The sequence below is a fragment of the Diplotaxodon limnothrissa genome, linkage group LG18, assembly GCF_057381915.1.
Source record: "Diplotaxodon limnothrissa isolate DT_005_m linkage group LG18, D_limnothrissa_male_GT1.1, whole genome shotgun sequence".
Classification (NCBI taxonomy): Eukaryota; Metazoa; Chordata; class Actinopteri; order Cichliformes; family Cichlidae; genus Diplotaxodon; species Diplotaxodon limnothrissa.
This window is the reverse complement of record NC_140613.1, coordinates 13,193,330-13,219,701: the sequence shown is the minus strand read 5'-3', so window position 1 is coordinate 13,219,701 and position 26,372 is coordinate 13,193,330. Positions and strand designations below refer to the sequence as shown.

At 40.0% G+C, this 26,372-nt stretch overlaps 3 protein-coding genes across 4 annotated transcripts in view; 2 read left to right on the top strand and 1 right to left on the bottom strand.

Annotated features, from left to right (window-relative positions):
- LOC146613226 (apical endosomal glycoprotein) overlaps positions 1-3,898 on the top strand; it is a 31,090-nt gene extending 27,192 nt beyond the window's left edge. For both annotated transcript variants that reach the window (XM_085378300.1, XM_085378302.1), the window contains 4 exons: positions 841-958; positions 3,444-3,537; positions 3,633-3,711; positions 3,797-3,898. In XM_085378300.1, coding sequence (XP_085234426.1) covers positions 841-958; positions 3,444-3,537; positions 3,633-3,711; positions 3,797-3,898 — 393 coding nt within the window. The remainder of the gene's footprint in view (positions 1-840; positions 959-3,443; positions 3,538-3,632; positions 3,712-3,796) is intronic.
- Positions 3,899-5,754: 1,856 nt separating this feature from the next.
- Positions 5,755-9,330, top strand: LOC146613225 (uncharacterized). Its single transcript, XM_085377019.1, has 4 exons — positions 5,755-5,838; positions 5,941-5,988; positions 6,586-6,698; positions 7,830-9,330. Exons 1-4 carry the CDS (start codon positions 5,802-5,804, stop codon positions 7,953-7,955), a joined length of 324 nt encoding a protein of 107 aa, XP_085233145.1. The 5' UTR covers positions 5,755-5,801; the 3' UTR covers positions 7,956-9,330.
- Positions 9,331-11,575: 2,245 nt separating this feature from the next.
- Positions 11,576-25,609, bottom strand: LOC146613224 (uncharacterized). The gene is made up of 2 exons (XM_085378892.1): positions 17,880-25,609; positions 11,576-11,810 (listed from the first exon to the last, which is right to left on the bottom strand). Exons 1-2 carry the CDS (start codon positions 25,607-25,609, stop codon positions 11,576-11,578), a joined length of 7,965 nt encoding a protein of 2,654 aa, XP_085235018.1.
- Positions 25,610-26,372: the final 763 nt, after the last annotated feature.

Sequence of the window (26,372 nt, the reverse complement as noted above, 5' to 3'; positions counted from 1 at the left end):
AGTTGTAATATTATATTCTTATGGTATATATTTAAAATTATGACTTATTCAGTTTCATCTTATTCAGCGTCACGACGTGGACGTGTGTATTGCACTGCTTTTGTCGTTATCAGGCGATGAACATTTGATGACCTGATTGCTCCTCGTGTTTTAACTTTGCTCTTTGATGCGTAACAGTTCTTCTCAGTTGGTTCTTTATAATATTTAATGATAATTTTACTTATGGATGGACAAAATGTTAATGTCAGTTATGCAGAGAAGGTCTGACAAGGATTTTTATGCAAGCCCTTCATGAACCTCAGCATTAACAAAACACTGAAATATTAAACTAAAAGCAGCACTTAAGAGATTATGTATTTGAATGGGTTTACTGAGGATTTATATAATTTGTGGCTGAGTATTTCACTTTCTCTCAAAGCCTTCATTGTCTGGGAATTTTGACAGATGTCAGGAGCAAACGTTTGAATTTATAGGCGATGGCATACATGCTGTAAATGCACTTGTATTTATGGGCTTTAAGACTTTATTTACATTTAAATTACAGATTGTTTGTCAGTTCTTTTGTTAAACCTGCGACTCACCGACTTCATTCATGGAATTGAGCACTCATATACACCCATACAGTGATATACCAATCCCTTTAATTTAAGCAGTCTGGATCATAATTTTGTTTTTGCATGGAAGTAATATTCTTCTTATGTGATTTGTACACAGTTGTGTGAGCTGAGAGGTGGGCAGCAGTATATATTTGACAGCTACATTGCCTCGCTACAGTCTGCTTCATGGTTTTTTTTAGATATTTATGTAACCTTTAAACTTCTCTCTCTTTCCTTGCCACAGTTTGTGTTTGTGTATCAGCGAGGCAGGATGGCAGGTGGGGATGTTGCTCTTGATGATATCACCATCATCCCAGGCAGCTGCTACACAGAGCCTTCCATTGATCACTCTGACAATAAGGGTAACTGTAACTTCATGAATACGTCTTACTATTTTTTTCATAGAAAACTAGAAGAAAATAATTTCTTGTACTGTGGAAAAATGCTTTTCTTATGTAAAAAATGACAAATTATTTGTGGGTTTACATATGATCCCAAATGACCATAGCAAAACACCTACTTGCATTAATATTTGGGGCAGACACTGTCTCTTTTTTTTTCTTCTTTTGCACTTTATAGCACAGACTGCCAAGCAAGGTTTACTCCCAATTGTTCAAATCAAGATACTTTAAATGGGTCACGAATATTTATCATTTGATTTTGGCAGCTTGAAGTTAGTGTTAGGATGCCTGGGTCATTGACCCAGGGTTTTTGAGTTTATTATATTATGTATACTTTCTAGTCTTTGGTTTCTTTGAGTTCTGTCTTATGGTTTATGTCTCTGTCTTCTTTAATGGCTCTGTCTCCCCTATCACCTGCATCCCCTTGTCTAGTTCGCGTCTATGTGTATCCTAAGTTCCTATATCCCCGTGTTCAGTCAGTGTTTGTGTCTGCCCTGGTCCCACGTCTCTGTTCCCTTTGTAGTGCCTGCATGTGAGTCTGTGTCTTTGTTCAGTCTGTGTTATGTGTTTCCTGTTTTACTTTGAAGGTCTCTGTCTTTTCTCAGTGTGTTCAGTTTACGCTTCTTTGGTCTCGTCAGTTCTGATTTGCCCCAGCTGTGTTTCCCTCCTGTTACTCATTCCCTGATTGCTCCCTCTGAGTATTTAAGCCCTGTGTTTCTTAGTGTCTGTGTCGCGATCTATATGGGCTCAAAATGTGGTCATAAATATTTTGTACTTGTAAATCGGTTTTGTACTTGTGAAAAAGATTTGTGTGTGCGTGAAAAAGATTTGTGTGTGCGTGAAAAAGATTTGTGTGTGCGTGAAAAAGATTTGTGTGTGCGTGAAAAAGATTTGTGTGTGCGTGAAAAAGATTTGTGTGTGCGTGAAAAAGATTTGTGTGTGCGTGAAAAAGATTTGTGTGTGCGTGAAAAAGATTTGTGTGTGCGTGAAAAAGATTTGTGTGTGCGTGAAAAAGATTTGTGTGTGCGTGAAAAAGATTTGTGTGTGCGTGAAAAAGATTTGTGTGTGGACTTAGCCAAAAAAACCCTACAAGTTACAAGTACGAATTTTGACCCTATTTTTCTTCCTTTCATCTGATTGGTGAATGTCATGTCAATCACAAATGTAACAATCCAATCAGAGAACAGATGGGTTTGGCTCTCAGAGGGGCGCTTTTTTTGAACTGCAGGTCTTTGAAGGGAATAAATGCCCTTTTACATGCCAACCCAGCGTTTACCTTCATCACCACGAAGGAAAACAGTCTGTGGTCGTCCGAGTTTGGTGATTTTTGTGTCACAGGACTACGTGTTTAATACAGGGACTTCCACAGCCTTTTCAACAGTGCTGCGGACAGCGCTGCGGACGCGGGGGGGGGGGCGGGCCAGTGTTTTGGAAATGACAGTCTTCATTACAAAGCTTTCTTCGTTATGGATTAGCATACATGTTTTTATTGAACTTTTGAAGAACCAGCAAAAAACCTCCACAAACTCTTGTAGTTCACATAAAGTCAGATAAAAACGACAAGGAGCAGGTGCATCTAGTGCAGGTAGAGCTGCTGCAAAAACCCACAGAGCTCAGCAGCCAGCAGCAAATTCTGGATCCTTTGCTTTTAGTTAGCAATTAGCATTAGCAGCACATCCGATGCGTCTGATGTGAAAGGACTTTTATGCTGCGCGCTGTGACTCACAGCAATGGTCCCGGGTCAGCCCTGACGTTGTGTTAAACTAATCCTAAAGTAATAATGGTATTTCTAACCACTGATATACCACAACTTAATCCTTTCAACAGCTGCTGAAAGTAAGGGGACCTAACTGCTATCGGATATTTATATAGAGATTACCCTTCAAGGACCTGCAGTTCAAAAAAAATGCCCCTCCGACAGTCAAACCCATCTGTTCTCTGATTGGATTGTTTAATTTGTGATTGACATGACATTGACCAATCAGCTTAAAGGAAGAAAAATAGGGTCAAAATTCGTACTTGTAACTTGCAGGGGTCTTTTTGGGCTAAGTCCACACACAAATCTTTTTTACACACGCACAAATCTTTTTTACACACGCACAAATCTTTTTTATGCACGCACAAATCTTTTTTACACATACAAATCTTTTTTACGCATGCACAAATTTTTTTTACACATACAAATCTTTTTTACAAGTACAAAACCGATTTACAAGTACAAAATATTTATGACCCCATTTTGAGCCCATATGTTTACCTCCACCGGACAGTGTGTATTTGACTAAACAATGACCAGACAGTGCTGCTCATTTATGTGCTTTTATCTGCCTTCACTGATAAGAAGAACATCTTTGAATACTGTCAGCTTCGTCTTTCAGAAAATTAAATATTGGAAAAACAGTCATCTGTTTGAATGTGCATTCATCATGGTTCTCTTTGTGTGCAGGTATGATTGTCGGCCTTGCAGTTGGGCTAATTGTTCTTGCTGGGATCATCATCTTCATCGTCCTTGTTATGCTGAACCAAAATCATAATAAAATGTAAATTTAACAACAGTGATTAGGGATTCAACATCAGGTGCACATTAATGATTGCTCGTTTTTGATGTTCAATAACATTTGTACTTTGTGGTCAGGAATCAGCAGCTATTTGTGAACGATGACGATGCGATTAACCAGAACTCAATGTTTGACCTGTATGACTGCAGAATAGATGTAAGTAAACATGATGTGGTAACAGGAATCCTGTTTTTTTTTTTTGTTTTTTTTTATCAGATTATTTAAATATGTTTCTTTTCAGGGCACGCAACATGGCACTGAATCTGACTTCTCCTTCTTTAACAAGATTTATGATCCATCGCCGCAAGCAAGGGAGGCCACCACTTCATCGACTGACGCTTAGGACAGATGTTTTTCTGTCAAAGTAAATAAAATAAGTAAAATCGAAAGGATTTTCTCTTTATTGAATAGATGTTAATTTCATGAAATCAAGTAAATTACGTTGGAATGTGCATGTGGGACTTTTCTCAGGAGAGAACATACCGTAATCAGTAATTCCTTAAGTGTAGGATGCATCCCCCTGGTGGGCCCTGAAGATACTGCAGGTTGGCATAACAATCTTTTGCCTTTTAAATTATTCACATAAAAAAACAAAACAACACTAAAAGAAGACAACCATTGTATTTAAAAATGAAGCATTACTCTTGGTTTTCTGAACCATTTTCCCATCTTTAGCATTCACTTGTAACAGGAAAAACTAAAACAGGGGAAATGGCTATCAGGTGCAAGAAGTAAAGCTGCTGCCAGCAAGTCGAGACTAAATCAAAGTGAATCAGTGAAAAATACATTGAAGAAAAAATACTCTAGCTTCTGCCTGTGCTGAGGTAAAACCTTTGCAAAAACTTATAGTATTCTTATTTTAGGAAACTATACATTTTCCTGTCATTGTGTAAGGGCACTTTTTCTATAAAGGATCTTATGATGTCCAAAAGCAGCAGCTTCTTTCAAGTCTTTTTATTAGACAAAGTGCAATGTATAATACAAAGCACTTTCAGAATTTCTACATTCTAGTTCTCTCCTCGACCATTAAACAACAAAGAAAAACACACAACCAAACATAAAACAAACAAACAAAAATCAGGAACAATAGTCGTGGGCCTTTCAAAAAAAGTCCAGAAAAGGGGACCACAGTTTATAACATTTGTTTTTTGGCCCACAAGAGATTCAGGGTAGTGGCTCAGTTTCTGACCACATTACTGAGGTTTACTACAGTGTCAAGCTAATATACAGTGGTGCAGCGGTCTCCATTCCACATGTTTTCTATGGTTATATTAGCATCAAAATACACTTGAAGTGTTTGAAGTGCTACATGTAAAAGGCTTTCCTTATGGAGGATGCATATTTTCAAGAATGATGTTTGGTCCTGAGTTCACCCACTTTAACAACTGTGTCCGTCCTGATTGTCCATGGGAAATATTCAATTATCAAAATAAAAAAAGAATTCATTTGTTTTCTTTTCTAAAAACAAATATAGAAGGTATAATTTATTAAGTTAACATAGGCTAATTCTGACTAATTACAACAATCCATTTCACACTGATCAGTAGCTGCACTTCATGTTCCAGAGGTTGTTCAACAGAATTAAACTTAAAAACATTCAGTTCTGTTATTTCAAGGCGCATCCTAATTTATTTTTGCCTATCCAAAATGAGAAACCCATCCAAGTCAAGTAAAATACTTTTACCACAAAAAAAGAAAGAAAAAGAAAAATATTTAATTTTTAGGATGATGACTGAAGTACTCTGGTCTTCTGCAGGCACATCCTTTACTACTCAGTTTTTAAAAATCCTGGAAACACCTGCTTTCAAGATTACCTGTCTGCATAACGTAATAATCTGTGTGTGCAAGAGAAAAAAAATGTCTTCTAGAACATCGAAGGCCCTTTTTTTTCCCATTGTGATTCATTTATTTGATTACTCAAAAAAAAAAAAGAAAACTGGATCTTCATGGGGCCCCTGCTTGGGTTTGAGAATGTCACTACTACGCCCCTGTGTCCGCTCAACGAACCCACTAGGTCGGGAAAAAATCAGTAAACTGCATTTTTAAAGCCAAAGATTGGCTTTAAGGCTCCTTATTTATTCCCACCGTGGCATACATCGAGCAGCAGTTGAAGACAGCCGCGTTTTTTTTACGGCTTTTAGCCCACCAAACCACTTGGGACGTTATACTCGACGGCTTCATTGAACGAGCTCACAATCAGAGAGTACCAGGAAGACAGACAGAGGGAGAACTGTGCTGAAAGAACAATGGGAGTAGACGTCGAAACCCTCAGACCAGGAGACGGTAAAGCTTTTTTTGTCCTCCCCTCTTTGGTTCCAATTATTCCGTCCGTTTAAAACTATATTTGCCTTTGGGTGTATATCAACCTTCGTTTTCTTTCTTCAGGAAAGAATTTTCCGGAGAAAGGATCGACAGTTTCAGTTCACTATGTCGGTAAGCCTCGCCTCTTTTTGACCATTTATTCATTTACTTCGAGGTGAAAAAATAAATATGTATTAGTATAAACTGGGTTTGTAATAAGCATAATTTCTCATTTCGTGGACCTGCGGACAGTTAAATGAGAATTTGATTGGTGGCAGCAAGCTAATTCTGTAGCTAGCACTGCTTAGCTTAGCTTAATTTAGCGTAGCATAGTTTAGCGCCTGGAAATGAGGGGGCGGATAGCCGGACTCTAAAGACACCCTCTCTGTAATTCCTTCCCACCTTTAAGATTGCCTCGTAATACCTACAATAAATAAAATGCGAGAAACTGCAAACTATCGCTAGGGTAACGTGTGTCTTTATTCTAAGGATTTGTGCTAATGTGAGATATTCTAGCCGCATCCTGACGGCAGCTTCCGGCGTCCTAAGATGTCGAACAATTCCTGCTCAAACTAAGCTGCACCGTGTACCCTCAGCAGTACATTTTTACCCAGTCACCCTGTGTGTGAATACAACATGACAGTCACTCGAATCTTTTAATTTGTATCGTTTGGCTTCGCAGAGGCTATCAGGCTTTGACTTTATTAATTTGGGGCTGCTTTCCGACAGGCACCCTGACAAACGGCAAGAAGTTCGACTCCTCCAGGGACCGAGGATCACCCTTCCAGTTCAAACTGGGCGCAGGTGAAGTCATCCGTGGTTGGGATGTAGGTGTAGCTCAGGTAAGTGGAGCTTTGAAGGGGCACACTGATCAATGTTATGTTAAACACATGAAGATACGTTCGGTGCCTTCGTTTTGGCAATAGCTCCGAGTCATTTCCCCCTCAAAAATAACAAAAAAATATCACTGTGGCTTACTTTAGTGTTTATGTGTAAGATTATTGTAAGTCACAAATGAATCTGTTAAGATGTTTCTGCCTTTTATTATCAGAGGCTGCAAATATGAGCAGAAACCAGGCCATCCATTATCTACATTTTACACTCTGAGCCATTTTATCTGATGTTTGCTAGCAAGCCATTTTAATTCTGTTATTTCAGTACTGCTTTTTAGAGCTTATGTTTTATCATATAGATTTTTATTTAATATTTGCATACTTATTTTAGTTTACATTTTCATTTCAAAAGGATTTTATTTTTAATAAAGTAATGGTCTGCCAAAAATACCAGAGATTTCATTGCTTGGCTAGATTATGAGGTAAAATTGTATCATAAAGGTATGTCAAAGATCGTAATTAGGATTGGTTGTTTTTTGCTTTTTATTTCATGTTTCTTATTAACTTAGTCATGAAATGCACAAAGGCCAAAATACTACTGTGGTTATGAGGTGTATAAGTTTAAATATTTCAAAATACAAACACAATCTTCTACACAGAAAAAAAACCCACTTTGCGATCGGTTTGGTTGCCAGCAGCTTGCTGCTGTTGCCTGAAATTTGCAAGGAAGACACTGCCTTTTCCGCAATCACTCGCCCACTACTTGCTGCACAGTAGTAAAGCACTAAAAAGTGCAAGGTGCAAACAGGCAGTGCAGAGCAATCAGTCATGCAAACTGCAGCTGCTGCACACACAGTGAAACTGTTCATGCTGCATGTTACAGTAACAGAAAATACAGGCAACTTTCATCTGGGGCCTTCAGGCCTAGTATTTGTTGTTGTTTGTTGCTGTCTCATATGGCTTCACTCATTTAAGCCAGCGTGAAACGTCTAATGAACTATATTCACTTGTGTAATTTTTTTTTTCTTTTCTTTTTAACACATCTTCAAAGCTGTATCAATCACTGGGAGGGCTTTTAAAACAAAGTAAACTTTGTTCATTTCACTCACCTATCTAACTTGGTCTTCATCTCCTCCACAGATGAGCCTGGGCCAGGTGGCCAAGCTGACCTGCTCTCCGGACTACGCGTATGGCAGCAGAGGATGTCCACCCCTGATCCCTGCAAATTCCACTCTTATCTTCGAAGTGGAGCTTCTGAAATTCTGAGGGTTTAAATTGAGTGTTACTATTCATTTTTTTTCTTCCTCATCCTTTCCATCCACATTTAATAGTTTGATCAAAGGTGCTGTCATTATCATTCTCAAACCCTGATTATTGTAGAAAGAATTTGTCTCAAATACATCTTGTGTAGATGTATTTGAGACAAATGAGAACAGGCAAATAAGCGTCTTAAGGTAGTGAGATGATTGTGAAGTCTCTAAAATTTGAAGTAGTAGTAAAATAATTTGGGGAAATGCTGGTAGCTTTCTTGCTGGAAGTTGGATGACATCGGTAATACTTTTCTCTGTTCAATAAATATGAAAAACCCAGCTTAAGACCAGAATTCAGCAATGTCTCTGTTCAAAGAAATCAAAATCCACCAAGGCCAGTGCTTTATCTTGTGAATTTTAAATAAAATTATTTCAGTTGTTTCTTTCTTTGACCATGCTCAATCTCTCCACTGAAGTGACCAATAGATTCTGGGTTTTATTTTTTGTTTTTGTTATTTAAAACTCTGTGTAACAGCACTGAAAATCTAACTAATTAGTGATCTAGAGGTGTTGGTAAATGACTTTACTGACCTTTTAAACAGTAGGCTCATATTTACCAAACGCATATGAGCAATATTGATCTCATCTCACTTTATGTAGAAAGTCTTTGCCAAAAAAAGCCTGTTTAATAGGTTTCAGATGAATTTAAACTGGCATTGGACGAAAAAAAATCAGTATTAAAGGATATGATTGCTGAATCTGGCCAGTTTATATTGGTAACCTGAAAATGACAATTTAATGCAGTCTTGGATGCTAAGTGAAATTTGAGGATTTATTTAGCCTTATTTTCTGCCACTTGCCTGTTAAATTTTTAAGTTACCTGTTTATCTGCATCTTACCTATTACTCAACACAAAGGGCACACGATAGCACGCCAAAAAACAAAGTAACATTTCAAAGCGTGTTGGATATCAGTCCTTTTTAGGAAATTTTCATATTGTTCAAGCGTTTTTAAAGTAATGTGGTAATCCCTGTCAAAACACATATAACACCTTTTAGTAATTTTTTTTTTCTGAGTAGATTTATCCCTTCAATAAAAGTATTGATTTCACAGCTTAAACAACCAAGAAAAAAGGAAACCCTTTCTATGTTTGGAAATAGTAATGCACGGTGACCTGTTCAGTTTCAAACCTAATCATGCCATTTATATTGTTGGTTACATTTTACGAAACCTGTTCTCCTTTAACTTTCCTCCTGTATCTTTGAAGTTACAAAGTGTCTTTGTCTTTTGTCATAATACAGTCACATTACTGGTAGTGGGGGGGGGGGTTTCTTCACTGTATCATCCATTGGAATTTGTCTTATCTTTGGGAACTGCATTCTTGAATTAAAAGCGTAAACTATAAATGTCTCATTCATTGCTACACCAAGTCTCTTTGGGAATTCTAGTTTAGAAGACTGCTGTATTTCCAAGAATTGGTGCAGATTTCTAAATGACTAAAAATGTGTTTTTGTTCTGCTTGCTTAAACGTGTGTCAAAATTGAAATCCTTAATAGGAAAGATTTCTGCTCTGTGGGTTTACTGGTTGGAGTTAAACTGATCTGTAGCAGTTTAATGATAAATCCTGACCAGGAGTGTGAATTGCATTTTTTTTACTTAGCAATACTTTAAGTGTGCTTTTTTTTTTATATAGGAAAGAGATGAGTTTTTATAAAGTGCCTATAAACAAAGAGTATTGTTAGGCTAATAGGCATTGCATTACTGTAATTAAAAGCAGTTGTTGTTTAAGTTTTATCATATTAATGCCTAATTGAACATGTTAATATTATACAGCTTCTTCAGTTAAAGACAATAGTATTTGAGATATATCCATTTATTTGATGTCATATATATATATACACTGAGTTCATGGGTTTATTTTTAGTAAGTTTATCAATAATTTAATGTAATTATGCTAATATATCTGTAATAGCTATTTTATAATACAGCAAAGCAACACCCAGGGTGCTCCTGCTTGTGTTGAGAGCCTAGCATAAAGTCACACAGGTGCCGCAGTTTCCTTGATCTCGTCTACATGTTTGTGTCCATGATGCACCGCCATCTAGTGGGGAATAATTGAGTTGCATTCACTTAGACTCAGTAAGCTACCATCATATATATGTCATAAGATTTCAAATCATTTGACAATGGCTGTTTTATAGTCTGTTGTGTAAAAACACAAACAAAATAAACCCCAAATAGTATTGATATTTACTGCAGTTTATGCCCCTAGTAACCTGCACCACCTAACGGATGAAAACAGGAAGTCACTGTAGTTTTGAGAAAACTTTTATGATGACAGAAAAATTTCAAGCATCAACACGTTTTTCAGGTCATAATGAAACAGCATTGCATAAAATACCATAAAGAATATATTGCAAAATCAAAGTGAATTTACTCAAGTACAGGTGTTAGAGCACATTATCTCATGTGCCACTGTGCTTTTTTTCATTGTATATTCTGATCTTGATTTGTTGAGCTGTAAAGTAGAATTTAGCAACAAACATATACAGATATACAGCCATTAATATAGTTATATAGCATAGCTACACTTTTACTGTAATGCACACGATGCTGGAGAAACAAAGCAGAGTTCAGCAATAAACAGAAATATTTGGGCACAGCCTGGTGGATCTGAATGTCTCAAGATTACTTTATGTAAGAAGGATCCATCAAGTGGAACGATCTTTGTTAAAAGGATCCCGGTCATTCGATATGTGTTTGGGCTTTTATGAGACCTATTTAACAAAGCCCACCTCTGCAGTCAGTCACGAGCTCTCCAGCTAATGATCCAGATGATAAGTTTTAGCCCGTTACACTTCCACTTACTAATTTACCTGTATTAGCTCATTTAATATAACATGATTTTCCTATATTAGATCGAACTCTATAGTATTCATTATTTTCCACTTTCTCCGGAGCTACATACAGGTTTTCACTTTTTAGCGTTTGTGTCATCTAGCAATCACTTTCTTTATTGCAGAAGCATCGTAGCAGAAAAGAAAAATAAACAGATCTTCAGTACAAGGCGTGTAGTTTGCCTTTCTGAACACTAGAGGGCACTCTGGTACTCTGGAGTTCATGAATTCAGAAGGCTATATAATAATCATTACTGTAATCCAAGAAACAGATTGCTACAGCATTCTTAGTGTGCTCTTTGTTCTCTGGCTGGGGAATCAGAACTTACATGATCAGCTGCTAATTTCATTGAACATGAGTTCAAAGGTGACAAATGTTAGCTGGTTGCTGGCAGTTATTACTTATCCCTTTTTTTCTACAATGACCAGTAGATGGGAAAATATAGTATTATAGTATTAGTATTATAGTATAGTATAAGATCAAAACATCAAGAAAATAATTTTCTTCACAACACAGAGAGCTTTGTGATCTGGTAGGTGAAAGATCTCCATAATTTCCACTCTTGATTTGCTTGTAAGAGTCACAATCTCAGGCCTTAGAAACTGAAATGTTAAGAAAACACAAATACACTCAAATGTATGCCATTCTACTCCTCCTTTTCATTAGGAATCATATGTAAATGATGAAAATATGTTAGTTTTTTTAAATTATCATATTAAATGTAATTTTACCTTTTCTTCACAGGAGGTTGGTGACTTTATTCCTGTGTGGATCATTTAGATTGTTGTAGCCCTGGTTATTGATCCACTCAGTAATGGTAGTTAGATGGTCATTTCTCATGACACCTTTGTTTTGAAGCAGAGAAAACCATGTCTTTACCATCTCTGTGCTGTGTTTCTGAAAACTGTTTTCGAAGGTGTCAAGCCTGGTTTTACTCATTGGGTTGTTCTGAAAGTTTTTCAAGTCCTTTTCACTATCCAACCAGAATGTTGGCATTGCACCAAGGATCGTCAGCTTGAAGGTTCCCACAATATCATCTTTACTTATTGTGTTGGCCAAGTGTGTTTGTGATGTTGTACTGGGAAATTCACAATGTATTTCTTTAGGCACGTAAATGATTGGGCGTTCACCGCCATGATATTTGTGTACATCAGAAATGTTCCCAGTAATTGAGTTTGTTGCCATTTCAAGCATGGCTTCTGCTAATCTGCTATTCTGGTTCAATTTTCTGGCCATCAATATGCTACTGACTGGTGGCTGGTGATCTGCATTGATGAAATGCCCAATTCCTTTATTTTTTTATTGCATATGTTTTCCATTCTTTGCATAATTTCACTTTTCCAACTTCTTCCTGATGTAACTTTTTGCTTTCTTTTATGACTTTTCCAGAATTGCTTTTGCTGTTCCTCCAGTGTGTGATTTAGTTTTTTCAATCACTGTGTAGAGGGATGAATTCAGTTTGTTCTGCCAGCTGAGGTCTTCATGGAATGGCTGTATTGCAGTTTTGCTTAACTCTGTGAAAACGGCCAGCAGCTCTTTCAAAGTAAAACAGAAAACATAACACAGAAACTCGCACTTGACACGGGGATACAGCAGACAGAGGAGGCAGCAACTATGGATCACAGAAAGAAAACCAAAACACTAAAAGTCTAAGAAAACCCACACAGAGAATCTAAACTAAGAATAATCCTATAACCCATAAGACAAAGCTAGAATATAATGAAATAAACAAAATCAAAGAACCAAAAACACAAAACACTGGGTCAATGAGCCAGGCACCCTAACAGACTTATGGCCAATATAGTAATTAAAAGAGAGGAAGGCCCTAACATCGGCCAGTGAGAGAGTGGGGGAGGCCGGCTTTAACCTGACGAATGGGAAACAACCATTGGGGGGCTTTGACACAACACCACCCCCCGCCCCGGGTGAAGGCAGAGATCAGAGAGAGACTCGAACCTAGCATGCCATTAGATTCAATTACAGGAAGAGGCCCCTGAATCCCACCCACAGCCAGGATATGGATAGAACACAAATAAATAATGAAATGAAATAGACTGAAAATTTAACTGAGTAATCAGGAAGCCCTGTGTTTGGGTCCAATTTTCCGTAAACCTGACATTTGTTTCTTAGTTGCTTCACACTAACGGTGCCTATTCCATCTAAAAACAGCAACATGGTTTCCATATGACACAGAGTGATGACTTTGAATGAACCTGGTTGATTGAATCTTGATTAAATTTGTATTGTTGCTCTGACCACTTTGCAAAGACAAATTAAAAACTCACAAAGACAACCAGCTTGTGTGTAATTCTATTTATTTCAGAATGTTCATAACAGTGGCCAATTATGTTTATAGGCCGTTTTCACCAATATGTTTTAAATATATTTAGATAAACTTTTAAAGTATGTAATATCGTATTGGTACATTTACCTGCAGTTTTATTGTCCACTATTGTGTAAAAACATTTCCATAGAGATAATATATTTTATAATTTCACTGTTAACCCCCCCCCCCCACTACCACCTTCATAGTTACACTGAATTAAACAAAAATTATACACCGTTTGCATGATAACGAATAGGATGCTGCTGACAGTGAACTACATGCAGGTTTTTTTTTCCTGTAGCTTCTGTGATTCATCAAAAGCAGTTTCTTTATCTCCAGAGCTCCTTTCACAGTCAGGCTCTGCAGAATTACTCCAGCTGTCACCTTGTGCTCCAACCAACAAAAAAGAAAATCAAGCTGCTAGATCTTAATATGACACATGTGTAGTTTGTCTCTTAAAAACACTAGGGGGCACTCAGGTACTCTGTGGATGATTTAGAAGCCTTTCAGAGTGATTAGTAATTTACTACAAGAAATACTTTGTTGCATCATTTTAGTGTGCTCTTTGTGCGCAACAAAAAACAAAACCTGTCATAAGCAATCTACATTAAGCTATAATGGCTAAACAAGCAGTTAGGACTTTCTTTTTTTTTTCTGTGATAAGCACAAAAATTAAGTTAAAATTAAACCAAAGGTACAGAGAGCCTTGCCGTAATGGTCCATTTGATTCACCTTTTATTGTTTATTTTATTTTCACTTACTGAATACGGGACAGACTTGACTGGGGGAAAGAAGGGGAGAAAGAAAGAGGGAAAGAGAAACAGCTGAGAAGAGGGACGGGGGAGAAGGGCAAAAGACAAAAACCAACAGAATGAGCAGAAAAAAAAAGAAAATAAAGCATATATCAATCACCTGGATCACCTGCTGAGAAAGAAAAAAGAAAACAAGCAGAAGAGAACAAGAGTAATAGAATAAACAACATCACAATGATATATGGGAATATGACAGTAAATACTAAATATTAAACATTATTGTGCAGCACATAAGATCAACAGAACACAGTGTGCTTTGAGGTAGGAGCCAAAAAGGGTGTAGTTTGTGGGTGTGATCACCCGTGTGTACACCTGTGAGCATGGACGCGCTTGTTTTTTCAAAAGGTTCCTTCATGTAATGATCTGCTAGAGGGTGTGGGGGGGCCACAGCCCCGTCCTCCAGGGCATGAAGCAGGTATGGAGGAGATCAAAACTCCAGACATCCAGAGGCCCCCAGAACACAAGAGACCAAGGAAGACCAACAGAGGGGCAGCTGCGCCACTGTCCCGGAAAGAGCTGAGGAGAGTCCCAGATGAGGGGTCACTCAGCAGCCACGGAGCAGAAGCCAGGGGGGGTTGCCAGCCATGCCTGAGTGACCGAGCCCCAGGCCGAGAGGCTGGGGGCACCCCACCTCCGAAGTGGCCCGAGCGAGCCCCAGGCTCCAGGCCCCGATAAGCGGCCGCCAAGGAGTGAGCCGGTGTGTACCTGGACACCCATCCCCGGACACAAAGAACCACCAACGCACCGATGTCTGAGGGGGTCTGCCACTGGTAGGGAAAGTGGTGGGGGGAGATAAGTCTCCAAACCTTGGAGGGCCTAAGATGTCCCCAGAGAGGTGGCGCCTGATACCCAACCTGACATATAGACACAGAAATACAGGCACACACAGATACAAACATCCATTCCCACCCTCATGCTCTCATATGCACTTACTCCACACTCAACCAACGTGGAGACAGACATAAAGAGACGCTGTACACACGATCACACTCCCCAAGCGTACTCTACAAACCGGGTCTAGGTACCCTTGCCCCTGGAGGGGGGAACTGCACCCAGACCCAGGTGGTGTTACCCTTTTCCCTGCGGTGGGGGGAGGCAGACCACCCCGACTCCGCAGCAGCAGGGAGGCCCCACACTCCAGACCGCAGTCGGACGGCCAACTCCTCCTCCTAGCCCCCCCGCTCCAGCAGGTCGCAGAGAATGGGGGTGAGAGAAGACTCCAAACCTCCCTCCACCCGCTCATTGTAGTGTTGATGCATGTGTGTTCTAAGGTGCATTTAAAACCCAGGAGGGCATGGAGCTACCTGCCAGAGAGCAGCAGGTGAGCGCATGGTCCCTCCTGCTAGCCCTCAATGTCTACGTGTATTTAACATTGAGAGGTGGGCAACGACACCAGGGGTGGGGTGTACACCCTGATGGTACTTTGGATTCCGTGTATCGTGCCCACCCCCAAGATCCTATATGTATGTGTAATGAGAGTGTGAGTAATGTGAATGTCTAAGTTGTGGGATAAAATTGAGGCAGAGGCAGCCAGAAGGGGACAGGGGGGGTGGTAGCCTCCTCTGAGGAGAGGAAAGCTCCTGCGAGATGTGACAATCTTCCCCACCAGTTGAAGAGCCCCCCAGGTGGCTCGATGCACCGGCGGCACCCTGCTCCAGGGCTGGGCCCCCATGCACCCACCCGCCCACAACCAACACACCAACCAGGACCCAAGCCCCCGAGGCCCGGCCCGGGCCCCAGCCCAGAGACGGAGCGCCCCCAGAACCTCACGCCCATCCCGGACCCACCCAGGGGCAGCCAGGCTACCAGGTCAGTAACCCACGTCCGTCAGCACAGACCCTCCCCTAGCCCCGCTGCACGCAGCCGCGAGGAAACAGTCACCTGAGAGCCAACAGAGCCCCTAACCGGACATGACCGCTACCCCGGGTTGGGCCAGCTTTAACCTGACGGATGAGAAACAACTATTTGGGAACTGCGACACTGCCTCACTCCACCCCGGCTGAAGCTAGAGATCAGAGAGAGACTGGTACCACTAGCATGCCATGAATTTCAACTACAGGAAGAGGCCCCTTAATCCCACCCACAGCCGCGATCTGGATATTGCACAAATAAATAATGAAATAAAATAGACTGAAAGTTTAACTTAGTAATTAGGAAGTCCTGTGTTTGGGTTCAATTTTCCGTAAACCTGACATTTTGTCTCTGTTTTTTTTTTTCTTATAACTGTTGCTTCACACTAACGGTGCCTATTCCATCTAAAAACAGCAGCATGGTTTCCATATGACACAGAGTGATAACTTTGATTGAACCTGGTTGATTGAATCTTGATTAAATTTGTATTGTTGTTCTGACCACTTTGCAAAGACAAATTAAAAACTCACAAAGACAACCAGCTTGTGTGTAATTCAATTTAATCCAGAATTTCATAACAGTGGCCAATTATGTTTATAGGCCATATTTTCACCAATATGTTTTAAATATATTTAAATAAACTTTTAAAATATGTAATATCATATTGGTACATTTCCCTGCAGTTTTATTGTCCAGTATTGTGTAAAAACATTTCCATAGTAGTAAGGGAAATTACTACAGTTTACAGTAATCTGCACCACTGGAAGAAAACAGGAAATCACTGCAATTATTACTACTAACTCACTTTTATTTTGACAGAAATATTTTAGAGATATGGATATATGGTTTTCAGGTGAATACAGATAATATGTATTATAATTTCATTGTTAACCTCCCTCGCCACCACCATCATAGTTACACTGAATTAAACAGATAACGAATGGGATGCTGCTTACAGAGAACTACATGCAGGTTTTTTTCTGTAGCTTCTGTGATTCATTGCAAGCAGTTTCTTTATCTCCAGAGCTTCTTTCACAGTCAGGCTCTTGCAGAATCAGCAGTCACCTTGTGCTCCAACCAACAGAAAAGAAAATCAAGCTGCTAGATCTTAATATAACACATGTGTAGTTTATCTCTTGAACACTGGAGGACCCTCAGGCACTCTGGAGTTAATGATTTAGAAGCCTTTGAGAGTGATTATTAATGTACTTTAAGACACACTTTGTTGCTGCATTTTTGTGTCCTCTTTGTGCACTGGCTAAGGAGTCAGAACATGTGTGACCAATTTCAGCTGTTCATATATTTGAACATTGAGTTAAAAGGTGACAAATGTCAACAGGTCTCAGGTTTTAAAATCTTCCCTTTTTGTTATTGTCAACATTGGTATTGAAAGATTAAAACTATCACATCTAATATCACCACACTAATTTGCTGGACACAGTGTAATTATTGCTTTGCTACAAAGTCTAAGCAAGTTAACAAATTAATTTACAATCTATACTGAGCTAAAAATGGCTAAACAAACAGTTTTTTTCTGTGATAAGCACACTGAATACAAAAATTAAGTTAAAATTAAACCAAGGCACAGAGATATCTGATAATGATGATTAGGCAGGTGGAAGATCTCCAGGTTTTCACTGTACTTCATTTGCTTGTAAGAGTCACATTCTCCTCTCTCGCAAACTGAAAAGAAAACAGAAATCCACTCTGGTCAGATGCTTACCACAATGCATGCTACTCCAGGTACCTCCCATCCCTTTCATTATGAATCACATATAATATGATGTAAAATTTGATGTTACCTTTTCATCAGAGGAGGTTGGCAACTTCTTTCCTGTGTGGATCGTTTTGATCTTTGTAGCCCTGGTTAGCGATCCAATTATTAATAGTAGTTAGATGGTCATCTGTCATAACACCTTTGTTTTTAAGCTGGTCAGACCATTCCTTTACCATCTTTTCACTGTGGTGTGGAAAACTTTTTTCAAAATCTTTAAGTCTGCTTTTGCTTATATTTGTATTCTGGAAGTTTTTGAAGTTCCTGCTACTATCCAACCAGAATCTTGGCATTGAACCAAGGATTGTCAGCTTGAAAGTACCCACAACATCATTACTACTTATGGCTCTAGTCAAAAGGTCTCTGAAGGCTGGTGATTTTGTACTGGGAAATTCACGATGTACTTCTGCAGGCACATAAACTGTTGGAAGTTCACGGCCATGATATTTGTGTACATCAGAAATGTTCCCAGTAGATGAGTTTGTTGCCACTTCAAGCATGGCTTCTGCTAATCTGCTATTCTGGTTCAATTTTCTGGCCTTCAATATGCTACTGACTGGTGGCTGGTGATCTGCATTGATGAACTTTCCAATTCCTTTATTTCCTTTTGCATGTGTTTGCCAGTTTTTGTATTTTTCTACTTGGCCAACTAATTTCTGACGTAACTCTTTGCTTTCTTTTATGGCTTGTTTGGGTGCAGTTCCCTCTAACATGTACCAGTCCCCTCCCCTGATTGTTTCAGTTAATTCTTTCCGCTTGATGAAAGGCTCCCATTGGCCTGGGTAACTGAGGAGAGCATCAGCCTCCACAGATCGAAGACGATTTGCTTCCACAGTGATCTCTTCTTCACTGGCTTGTGGTTTTATTCCACGTGCCCAAGCAGAAAACAGACAGCTCTTGCCTTTGTTGTCTATGCTCACTGTCTGGTTGTTGATGTGCACATCATAATGGCCATCGGGGTATTGGTCACTCTTTGGTCTGTAGATCAGGGTCACAGTTTGACTGGCATGTCGAGTGTCTGGGCTCAGCTCCTGCATTTTGGTAAGTCTTCCATTGCTGTCCTCTGTTAGGATGGCAACTTTAGTGCCAGTGGCTTCTGACAGGACTCTGATATCAAGGATGGTGCCTGCAGTCGTGGAGTTCTTGATCTTTTCAGCATGTGATCGTGAGCGTTGACCTGCCTCTCCTTCAACTTTTAGGTTAGAATTTGGGTGTTTTGGCATGCATGCAATGTATCTGTTTTCCTGTCCTGCTCTGAGCTTTTCCTCTGTTCTGTCACTCTTTAAACCCTTTCTTACATATTTACCAATAACACCATTTGCCTGGTCTTTAACAATAGAAACAATGTGACTGGAGAACTTCTGGTGGAAAACTTCCACCAAAGCATCAGCCAATAACCTACTGATGGTGCTGGCTAAATCCTGCTTGAAATCTTTCAGCAGTTTAATGTCTTCTGCAGACAGATCACTTACATTCACAGTCTCTGATTTTCGTTGCTTTTCTTTAAATATTTTCAGCTGTTCATGAAAATTTGAAAAGAATTTGTCTGACAGGCTGAGCACTGCACTGATGGCTTCCCCTGCCAGTGTGACCATGTGGACACCTTGTATAACTGTCAGAATTGCTTTTGCTGTTCCTCCAGTGTGTGATTTAGCTTTTTCAATCACTTTGTAGAGGGATGAATTCAGTTTGTTCTGCCACCTGAGGTCTTCATGGAATGGCTGTATTGCAGTTTTGCTTAAGGCCAGCAGCTCTTCCTTTCTTCTCTCGTCATTCAGGAGAAGTTGTTTTTTGTCCTCAAGGTGTGAAAGAATAATGAGGTCTACTAATGAAGATGACGGCTCTTTTTCTATTTTTAATTTCACATCATGATCAGTTCTCTCTTTCACCTTGCTTTTGATTTCTTCTAATATTTTTTTTATTATTTCATCTTCTGCCTTTCCCAGTCCATAGGCGATTAGTTCTTCTGCAGTTTTTTTAGCTGTGTGTTTTACTGCATTCCTCATATTTGTCTTTAAAACAGTACTGAAGCCATCTTTAGCTTGTCTAGAGAGAAATTTTGGCATTGACTTAAGCTGTTTGCCAAATTTAACTAAGGATTTAAAACATTTGAAGCCCTTTGAAATCAGCTTTCCAACTCCAAACCCAATGAGAGAGACACCAATAGAAATGGCTTTTTCTATAGCCCATGACTTCCAGCTGAATTCTCCTGTCACCATGGCCTCAATGCCAGTGATGCAGTCTGATATTCCCTCAATAATCAGTCCCATTCCAACTTGAGCAAATGTTCCAAATGTAAATGCAGTGAGCAGTGCTCCTCCAACAATCTGTAAAACTCCAAGAAAGAACACCAGCAGACCTTCCCATGAGAAACGAGGCTTTTCTTTCACAGAAAATACAAAGTTCAGACCTCGACTGCAGAGATTGTGAGCTTCTATCTGGAGATCTTCATCAGCATCTGACACCAGTTCACGAATCGTTGTTTCTTCGGCTGCTGCATTGCTTTCTTTCTTTTTTATTTCATCCAACTTTTGGATGGCCTCAGTAATGTTGTTGTCAAAGTAACTATACATTGTGGACCTGGTTGATAACTGTTTTTCCAGGCTGGTTGCATTACTGTCGGTTGAGTCTGCAGAGGACATTTTTGCAAACTGAAGGCAAACTATTTGTTCTTCAATGAGATACTTCACAGACTTCTGTGCTTCCTTTAGCTCATCTATGGCCTTAGTGAGGTAATCTGCTTTCTTTTGTTGTATAGTGCAGTATGCATGATTGTAAAATGCTACAGCTGCCCAGCTTTTATCCTCTGTCATGGCTTTTTCAAACAGTCTGGCTGCGGTATCCCACTTTCCATCACCCAGTGCAACATTTCCAAACTTGATGTAGTGATAAATGCTGGAACTTGGTGAAGTCTGACATTGACACTGACTTTTTGCCTTTGACAAATCAGCTTTCAGACTCTCTTGCAGTTCATTTCTTTTCAACTGATCAATTTCTTCTGATTTAGTTTGCAGCCAAATCCCCCAGAACTCATTCATGATGGCAACAACAGCTTTTTCCTCGTCTCCATCAGTGGTGTTATAAATATCTTGAAGTGTTTCACAGTATTCTGAAAAAAGGTCCTCCCGCAGTTTCATCTCAGCAACATCGTTCATTATATGATTTATCTTTTCTGCTGCAAGTCTGTCTCTTGTGCTCTTGGCTTCCTCCAGAGAGGACACTGTGCTGAAAGATGGCTGCAGGTGTTCAGTGGAAATGATTATCTGAGCAGATCCAGGTTTACCTTTGCGTGCAGTTCGTCCAAAAGCTTGGAGTTCCACTCTTGTGTTCTCAGAGAGGAAAGAGAGGATCACAAATAACCCTCCATTATTGTTCACCTCTGGGGACACTTTAATGTCTGTGCCACGGCCGGCAAGGTTTGTGGCAACAATGACATCACCAGGTACAATGACATCACCAGGTACAATGACATCACCAGGAAGCAGCTCCTTGTCTATTTTACTCAAACTGTCTCTGTCACTGCGGCAGTAGAGAATGATTTCACCTGGGATGCTGCTCTTCAACTCTTCGTAGATCTCGTTGGCTTTGTTGATAGTTTCACAGATCACCAACGCTGCTCTTCCATCTCTGTATGAATTTGGGGAAATCTGAGCTGTGACCACATCTTTTATTTCAGATTTCCATTCTTCAGCTGTTTTTTTCAGAGTACCTTTGACCTCAAATAACTTTTTCCTGTTGAATGTTGGTATTTTGCACACAGAGAGATTTGGATACAGGTCCTGCAAAAACTGAATGTCTGCTTTGCTCCCCAGTGTTCCTGTTGTTCCGTATATTTTCCCCTGGTATTTCTCAAAAAACGAAACGTTGGAAATATAATTTGTCACTGTTGAAATTGTGCTCAGTTTGACTTGGTGTTTAATCTCCACAAACTGCTGCAGACCATCCCCCCATTTCTTATTCAGTTCAACAATACCAGTGGATCTGAAGTCCACTGGACAGACGTTGTCATTTTCTATGACATATTCTCGTCCTTCTTTCAGTAACATTGCCAGAAAGGCATTCTGAACCCACACTGAGACTTTCTTCTCCACCAGAGTCTTCAAGAATCCAGGAATGCTGATTTTTTCTGTATTGTTTTCACATGGGGTGTACTGAATCCTCTCAGAGATCAATTCTGCAATGGGCTTGATGAGAACTTCTTCTGACTCATAGAGAGGACAACACAATCCTTCCTCCAGCACAAGAAATGAAAGCTCTGGGATGTCCCGGTCATTATATGGACTGCACTTTTGAAGACAGAGTAGTCTCTTGTCATCTAGCGTGTAAACAGTAAAGCCATAAGGCACATAGTCCTCAATTTCTTTGAAAAAGTCTACCATAGCATCCTGACTCACTGTTTTCAGTTTACTGAGAAGTTCATCTTTTTCGCTCTTGTAGATATCTTCTGTAAATCCTTTTGGCACAAAGTTGGATTCTTCAGCAATAGTTAAAATGTCCATTGGATCATTAATTTCAGTGTCTTCTGTGTTTATTGAGTCATAGATGGCCTTGAAGAATGAAGCAGGAGGACCTCTTACAAATGTCTGATGTCCTGTAGATAGGAAGCCATACTGACTGACGTGGCTCCAGATCATGGTGAGAATAATGTTCAGGTGCTGCATGGAGACCATGGGGCTGGACAGGTATGTCAGCTGCACTCCCTGATCCAGCAGCAGTGAGTCCACTTCATCGATAATGATGCACTGAAAGTTACGATCAGCCCTCACATCCTTCATCTCAAATATTTGGCGAAGGTGATCAGCAGCAAAGGCTTCAATGGTTCCATACACCACGTCCTTCTGATAGCATTCTTTCCGATCTTTATCCTCATTTTTATTTGTGTTTGTGTCGACTGTAATGCCAAAGTATTTGTAAAATTCTGCCCATTCTTCAGCATCTCTTTGGCATAACACAGAAGAGCTGGACACCACATCCACCTTTTCACCTCTAAGCACACGCAGCACTGCAAACATCGCTATGACACAAGACTTTCCTTCTCCAGTTCCCATCTCCAGGAGCTTCCCAGTGTCAGACAAGGCCAACAGGCACCAGCTTATCATCTGAGTTGTCCTGGGAAACCACTTCCTTTCAGCTTTGTGGAGGTGTACAGCATTGCATAAGACTGCAAGGACCTGCTGTAAATCCCCAACCTCCATGCTGTGACTCAGAGTCCTAGCTCGCTGTATGTCTCTGTGTTTTTTAATTTCACCAGTTTTGATTAAGTTTGTTACATGAGTTACTATGTTGTATGATTTACTCAGTGTTTGTTCATCAATTTCTTTCATCTGCTGTATTTCATAAAAAAGGTTGTCAATGCTTTCAGTTTTCTCATCTTTAAGGCTCTTTTCTAGATGCTGGATCAGATTCTTAGTTGTGCATGAATCTATGAGCTCAAGGAGAGATTTATTGTTTTCATCTTTCCACTTAGAGGAAACCTGATATGTTTCCATCAAATGTAAAATCTTCATGATGAAAATACAGTTTTGATCATAGTGGTGGTCAGTTAATGTTCCAAGAAGGTTTAAGACCTCTACTGGTGACCAAAGTCTTTGTTCCCCAAGATTTGAAACCATCTTGAAGACTTCTTTGGTTTCTTTGTCTAAGTCTTGGAATTGTTCCACGCAGGCAAATAAATTCTCCAAACAACATTTGCCTGCAGGATCTGTCATGTTTTTAACAGCTTCTGTTTCTCTAGCAAACACTTGCAAGAGATTTTCAAGAAAAGTCAAAATAAAGATCTCATTAGAAAGCATTTTCTTCCCGGTGATTTTCTTTGAGATGGTGATGATTTTTGTGTCAGTGGTTGTATCTTGGTTTAGATTGCTGTGGAGCACCTGAAAAAGGGCCTTAATGAACATGTGTTTCAGTCCCACATCTTCACTGTGAAATTTACTCATGAGGTTCTGCAGGACCTCCGCAGCAAACACCAGGGAGTCATCGTCTTTGAGTCTTGAAAGCTCCAGAGCATGCAGAACTCTGAGACTTTGTTTTTCAATAATAAATCCAGGACTAAACTGTGTATGCCCTGTTTCCATTGCCTCTATGCCACGTTGAACATAATCTGACACAAAATCATCCATTGTACCATAAACAATGTCTGCTTCATAGACATCCTGGAATGATGGGTCAGTCTTCTTCATGTTTGTGTTAAGTGAAATGTTAAGGTGCTTGTAGAAGTCAGACCACTCCTTTGTTTGCTCCTCTGAGTGAACATCAGAGCTCAGCACAATGTCCAGTTTGTTTCCCATGCAGACTTGCATGGCTGCAAACATGGCTGTAACACATGGGTCTTCTTCCACACCAACCAGTTGTACCACTCCACTTTTATGAGTCAGCACCAGTCCACACCACCGCACCATCTGCCTCACCGTGGGCCACCGGCCTCTTATGTTGAACACTGCTTTGCAGAGCTGACACAGACATTTCTGTATGTTGTCTGCATTCAAAGATTCACATTTAAATGAATCTTTCATAAAAGTTTCTTCTTTTGGTACATTTTCTGTATATTTCAGGACACCAGTGTTAATGTTTTTTATCATATCAATGACAGAGTCATCCAAATTCCACAACATCTTTACTTCTGCTAGAACTGCAGTTACACTGTTCTCATCGTTTCCTCTTAGAGTCTTTTGGAAATCCTGACAAAATCTCTCAGCAGCAGCAGATTCAAGGAGCTGGATTAGAGAGTGCCCACAGTCATCTATCCAGTCTGGTGGTATGTCATACACTCGTACCAAGGTAAGGATTTCAGTTATGGAATCATCATCTGCATATTTCTGTGATAGTGCTTTAAGCAGAGTGACTGCTTCCATTGGAGTCCATTGGTTTCTTTGCACAAGTTTGAGGAGCATTTCAGTGGATTTTGAGTGGGCTTCTTTTCCATTTAGATCTGTGAGTGTGAATAAGAGAAGCTTTAAACACTGGATTTCCATCTTTAAAGTGAACACAGAGGCTCTTCCAACTGCACTCTGCAGTGATGATGTGAGGGTGCTCAGGAATTCAATTATAAAGAGGTTCTCAGTGGAAATCTCATATTCTGCCCATTGTTTGGCTATGAGGACAGCATCATTATCAGATCTGCTACCATCACTGAAAAAGTGCATCAGGTTCAGATACAGGGCTTGAGACAAGAAGAAAATCTCAAAAACACCACATGCTGATTGGCTGATGGATACCAAAAGGGACTGCATATGATTGGAGATGGTTTGTAGGGAAACTCCTTCAGATATTTCCAGAGACAGAGCACAGAGCTCTGTGATGAACACCTGAGTGTGCTGCAGAGTGCTGATGGATGGAGGAGCACTAATCCACTCATCAAACAGAAGTTTGTCCAGGACTGAAAGGATCTCACTGAGCTGATCAGCTGTGAGCTGACTCAGACTGAGATTTGAAAGTGGAAGACTGCATTTCACTGAGAGGATTTCAAGAAACTCATCACTGTCACTGCCTGATTCATAGCTGGCTTGAAACTCATCCAGACACCCTATTAGAACATCTCGTTTGGACTCACATTCATCTAAGATGTGGCTGCTCAATTTTTTCTCAAACTGCTCTTTAGCTTGTTGGTGAGATTCTTTTAGTCTTTGATTCAGTTTTTCTTTCTGTTGCTCCTCCTCTCTTCTCTTCCTTTCCTCCTCTCTTCTCCTCTCCTCCTCTCTTCTCTTCCTCTCCTCTTCTCTTCTCCTCTCCTCCTCTCTTCTCTTCCTCTCCTCTTCTCTTCTCCTCTCCTCTTCTCTTCTCATTTCCTCTTGATCTCTGATTGGCTTATTAAAGCAATAATCACACTCATATGCATCATCGTAACCAACTGGTCTGTAGTATTCACCTCCATTGAACACATATACGTATCGCCCATGAATAGTACTTTTGTAGAAGTCATCAAATGATTTGCATGGAGGCAAGACTTTAAAACATTTGCAGCATCTCAGGGAGCTTCCCATGTTACTCTCCTTTGGTAATTCATTACCCATTTTTGATGTTTTGGTGTCTAGAAGAAAGGTTTCTAGAAGAAAAAAAAAGAAAGAACAACTTAATGATCACAGACTACCCCAAGGCAGTGCCAGAGCATTTAGGCAAAAAGTATCACTCAAGCGCTGTTTTAGGTCATCTCCCAAGTCAGGATCCTGGGATCAATTGGGATAGAAGGCAGAGGCAGTGATACAGGAAACAAAAATGAGCCTGCCAAGCTGGTGAGTGAGAAAGGGTAAAGAAAACACTGCACAAACCTACGCTGCCCAGCCTTTTCCTCACAAACCACGATTATTAACAAAGGGGATGAGCTGAGGCTACAGCTGGAAGATAATAGACTCACTGGGGACTGCTGCAGAGGATTTACCCAGCAAAACCCAATGCACTTGTCAAGACAGAAACCAGAACTCAAAGAAACAACAGCAAGGTGGGGGTCTTTCCCTTTATATTAATGAAAAATGAGCAAATAATACTAAGACTGTGGACAATCACTGCTCTCCAGACTTAGAGTTTGTGAGATTTTTCTTCCTCGTGAGATTCAAGCTATTCTGACCACGGCACTAGATATAGCTTCCAATGCTAAATCTAACTCAGCCCTTAGCCTTCTACATAATGCCATTCACACCCACCTGAATAAGAAAGATGAATAAGAAGCAGCACACATTAAAGCTGACGTCTTTAATCATGTGGACTTAAAAGTAGTGTTCCCCAAATTTCACTTGCATGTAAACTGTGCTACATCTGCGAAAAGGATAAAGTCTGCTC

Excerpts from the sequence above, each read along its gene's own strand:
- LOC146613225 (XM_085377019.1), top strand. The coding sequence starts at position 5,802 with ATGGGAGTAGACGTCGAAACCCTCAGACCAGGAGACG. Across the intron at positions 5,839-5,940 it reads AACCCTCAGACCAGGAGACG|GAAAGAATTTTCCGGAGAAA; the intron begins GTAAAGCTTTTT and ends TTCTTTCTTCAG. Across the intron at positions 5,989-6,585 it reads AGTTTCAGTTCACTATGTCG|GCACCCTGACAAACGGCAAG; the intron begins GTAAGCCTCGCC and ends GCTTTCCGACAG.
- LOC146613224 (XM_085378892.1), bottom strand. The coding sequence starts at position 25,609 with ATGGGTAATGAATTACCAAAGGAGAGTAACATGGGAAGCTCCCTGAGA. Across the intron at positions 11,811-17,879 it reads GGTTCAATGCCAAGATTCTG|TGAAAAGGACTTGAAAAACT; the intron begins GTTGGATAGTAG and ends CTGGTTGGATAG.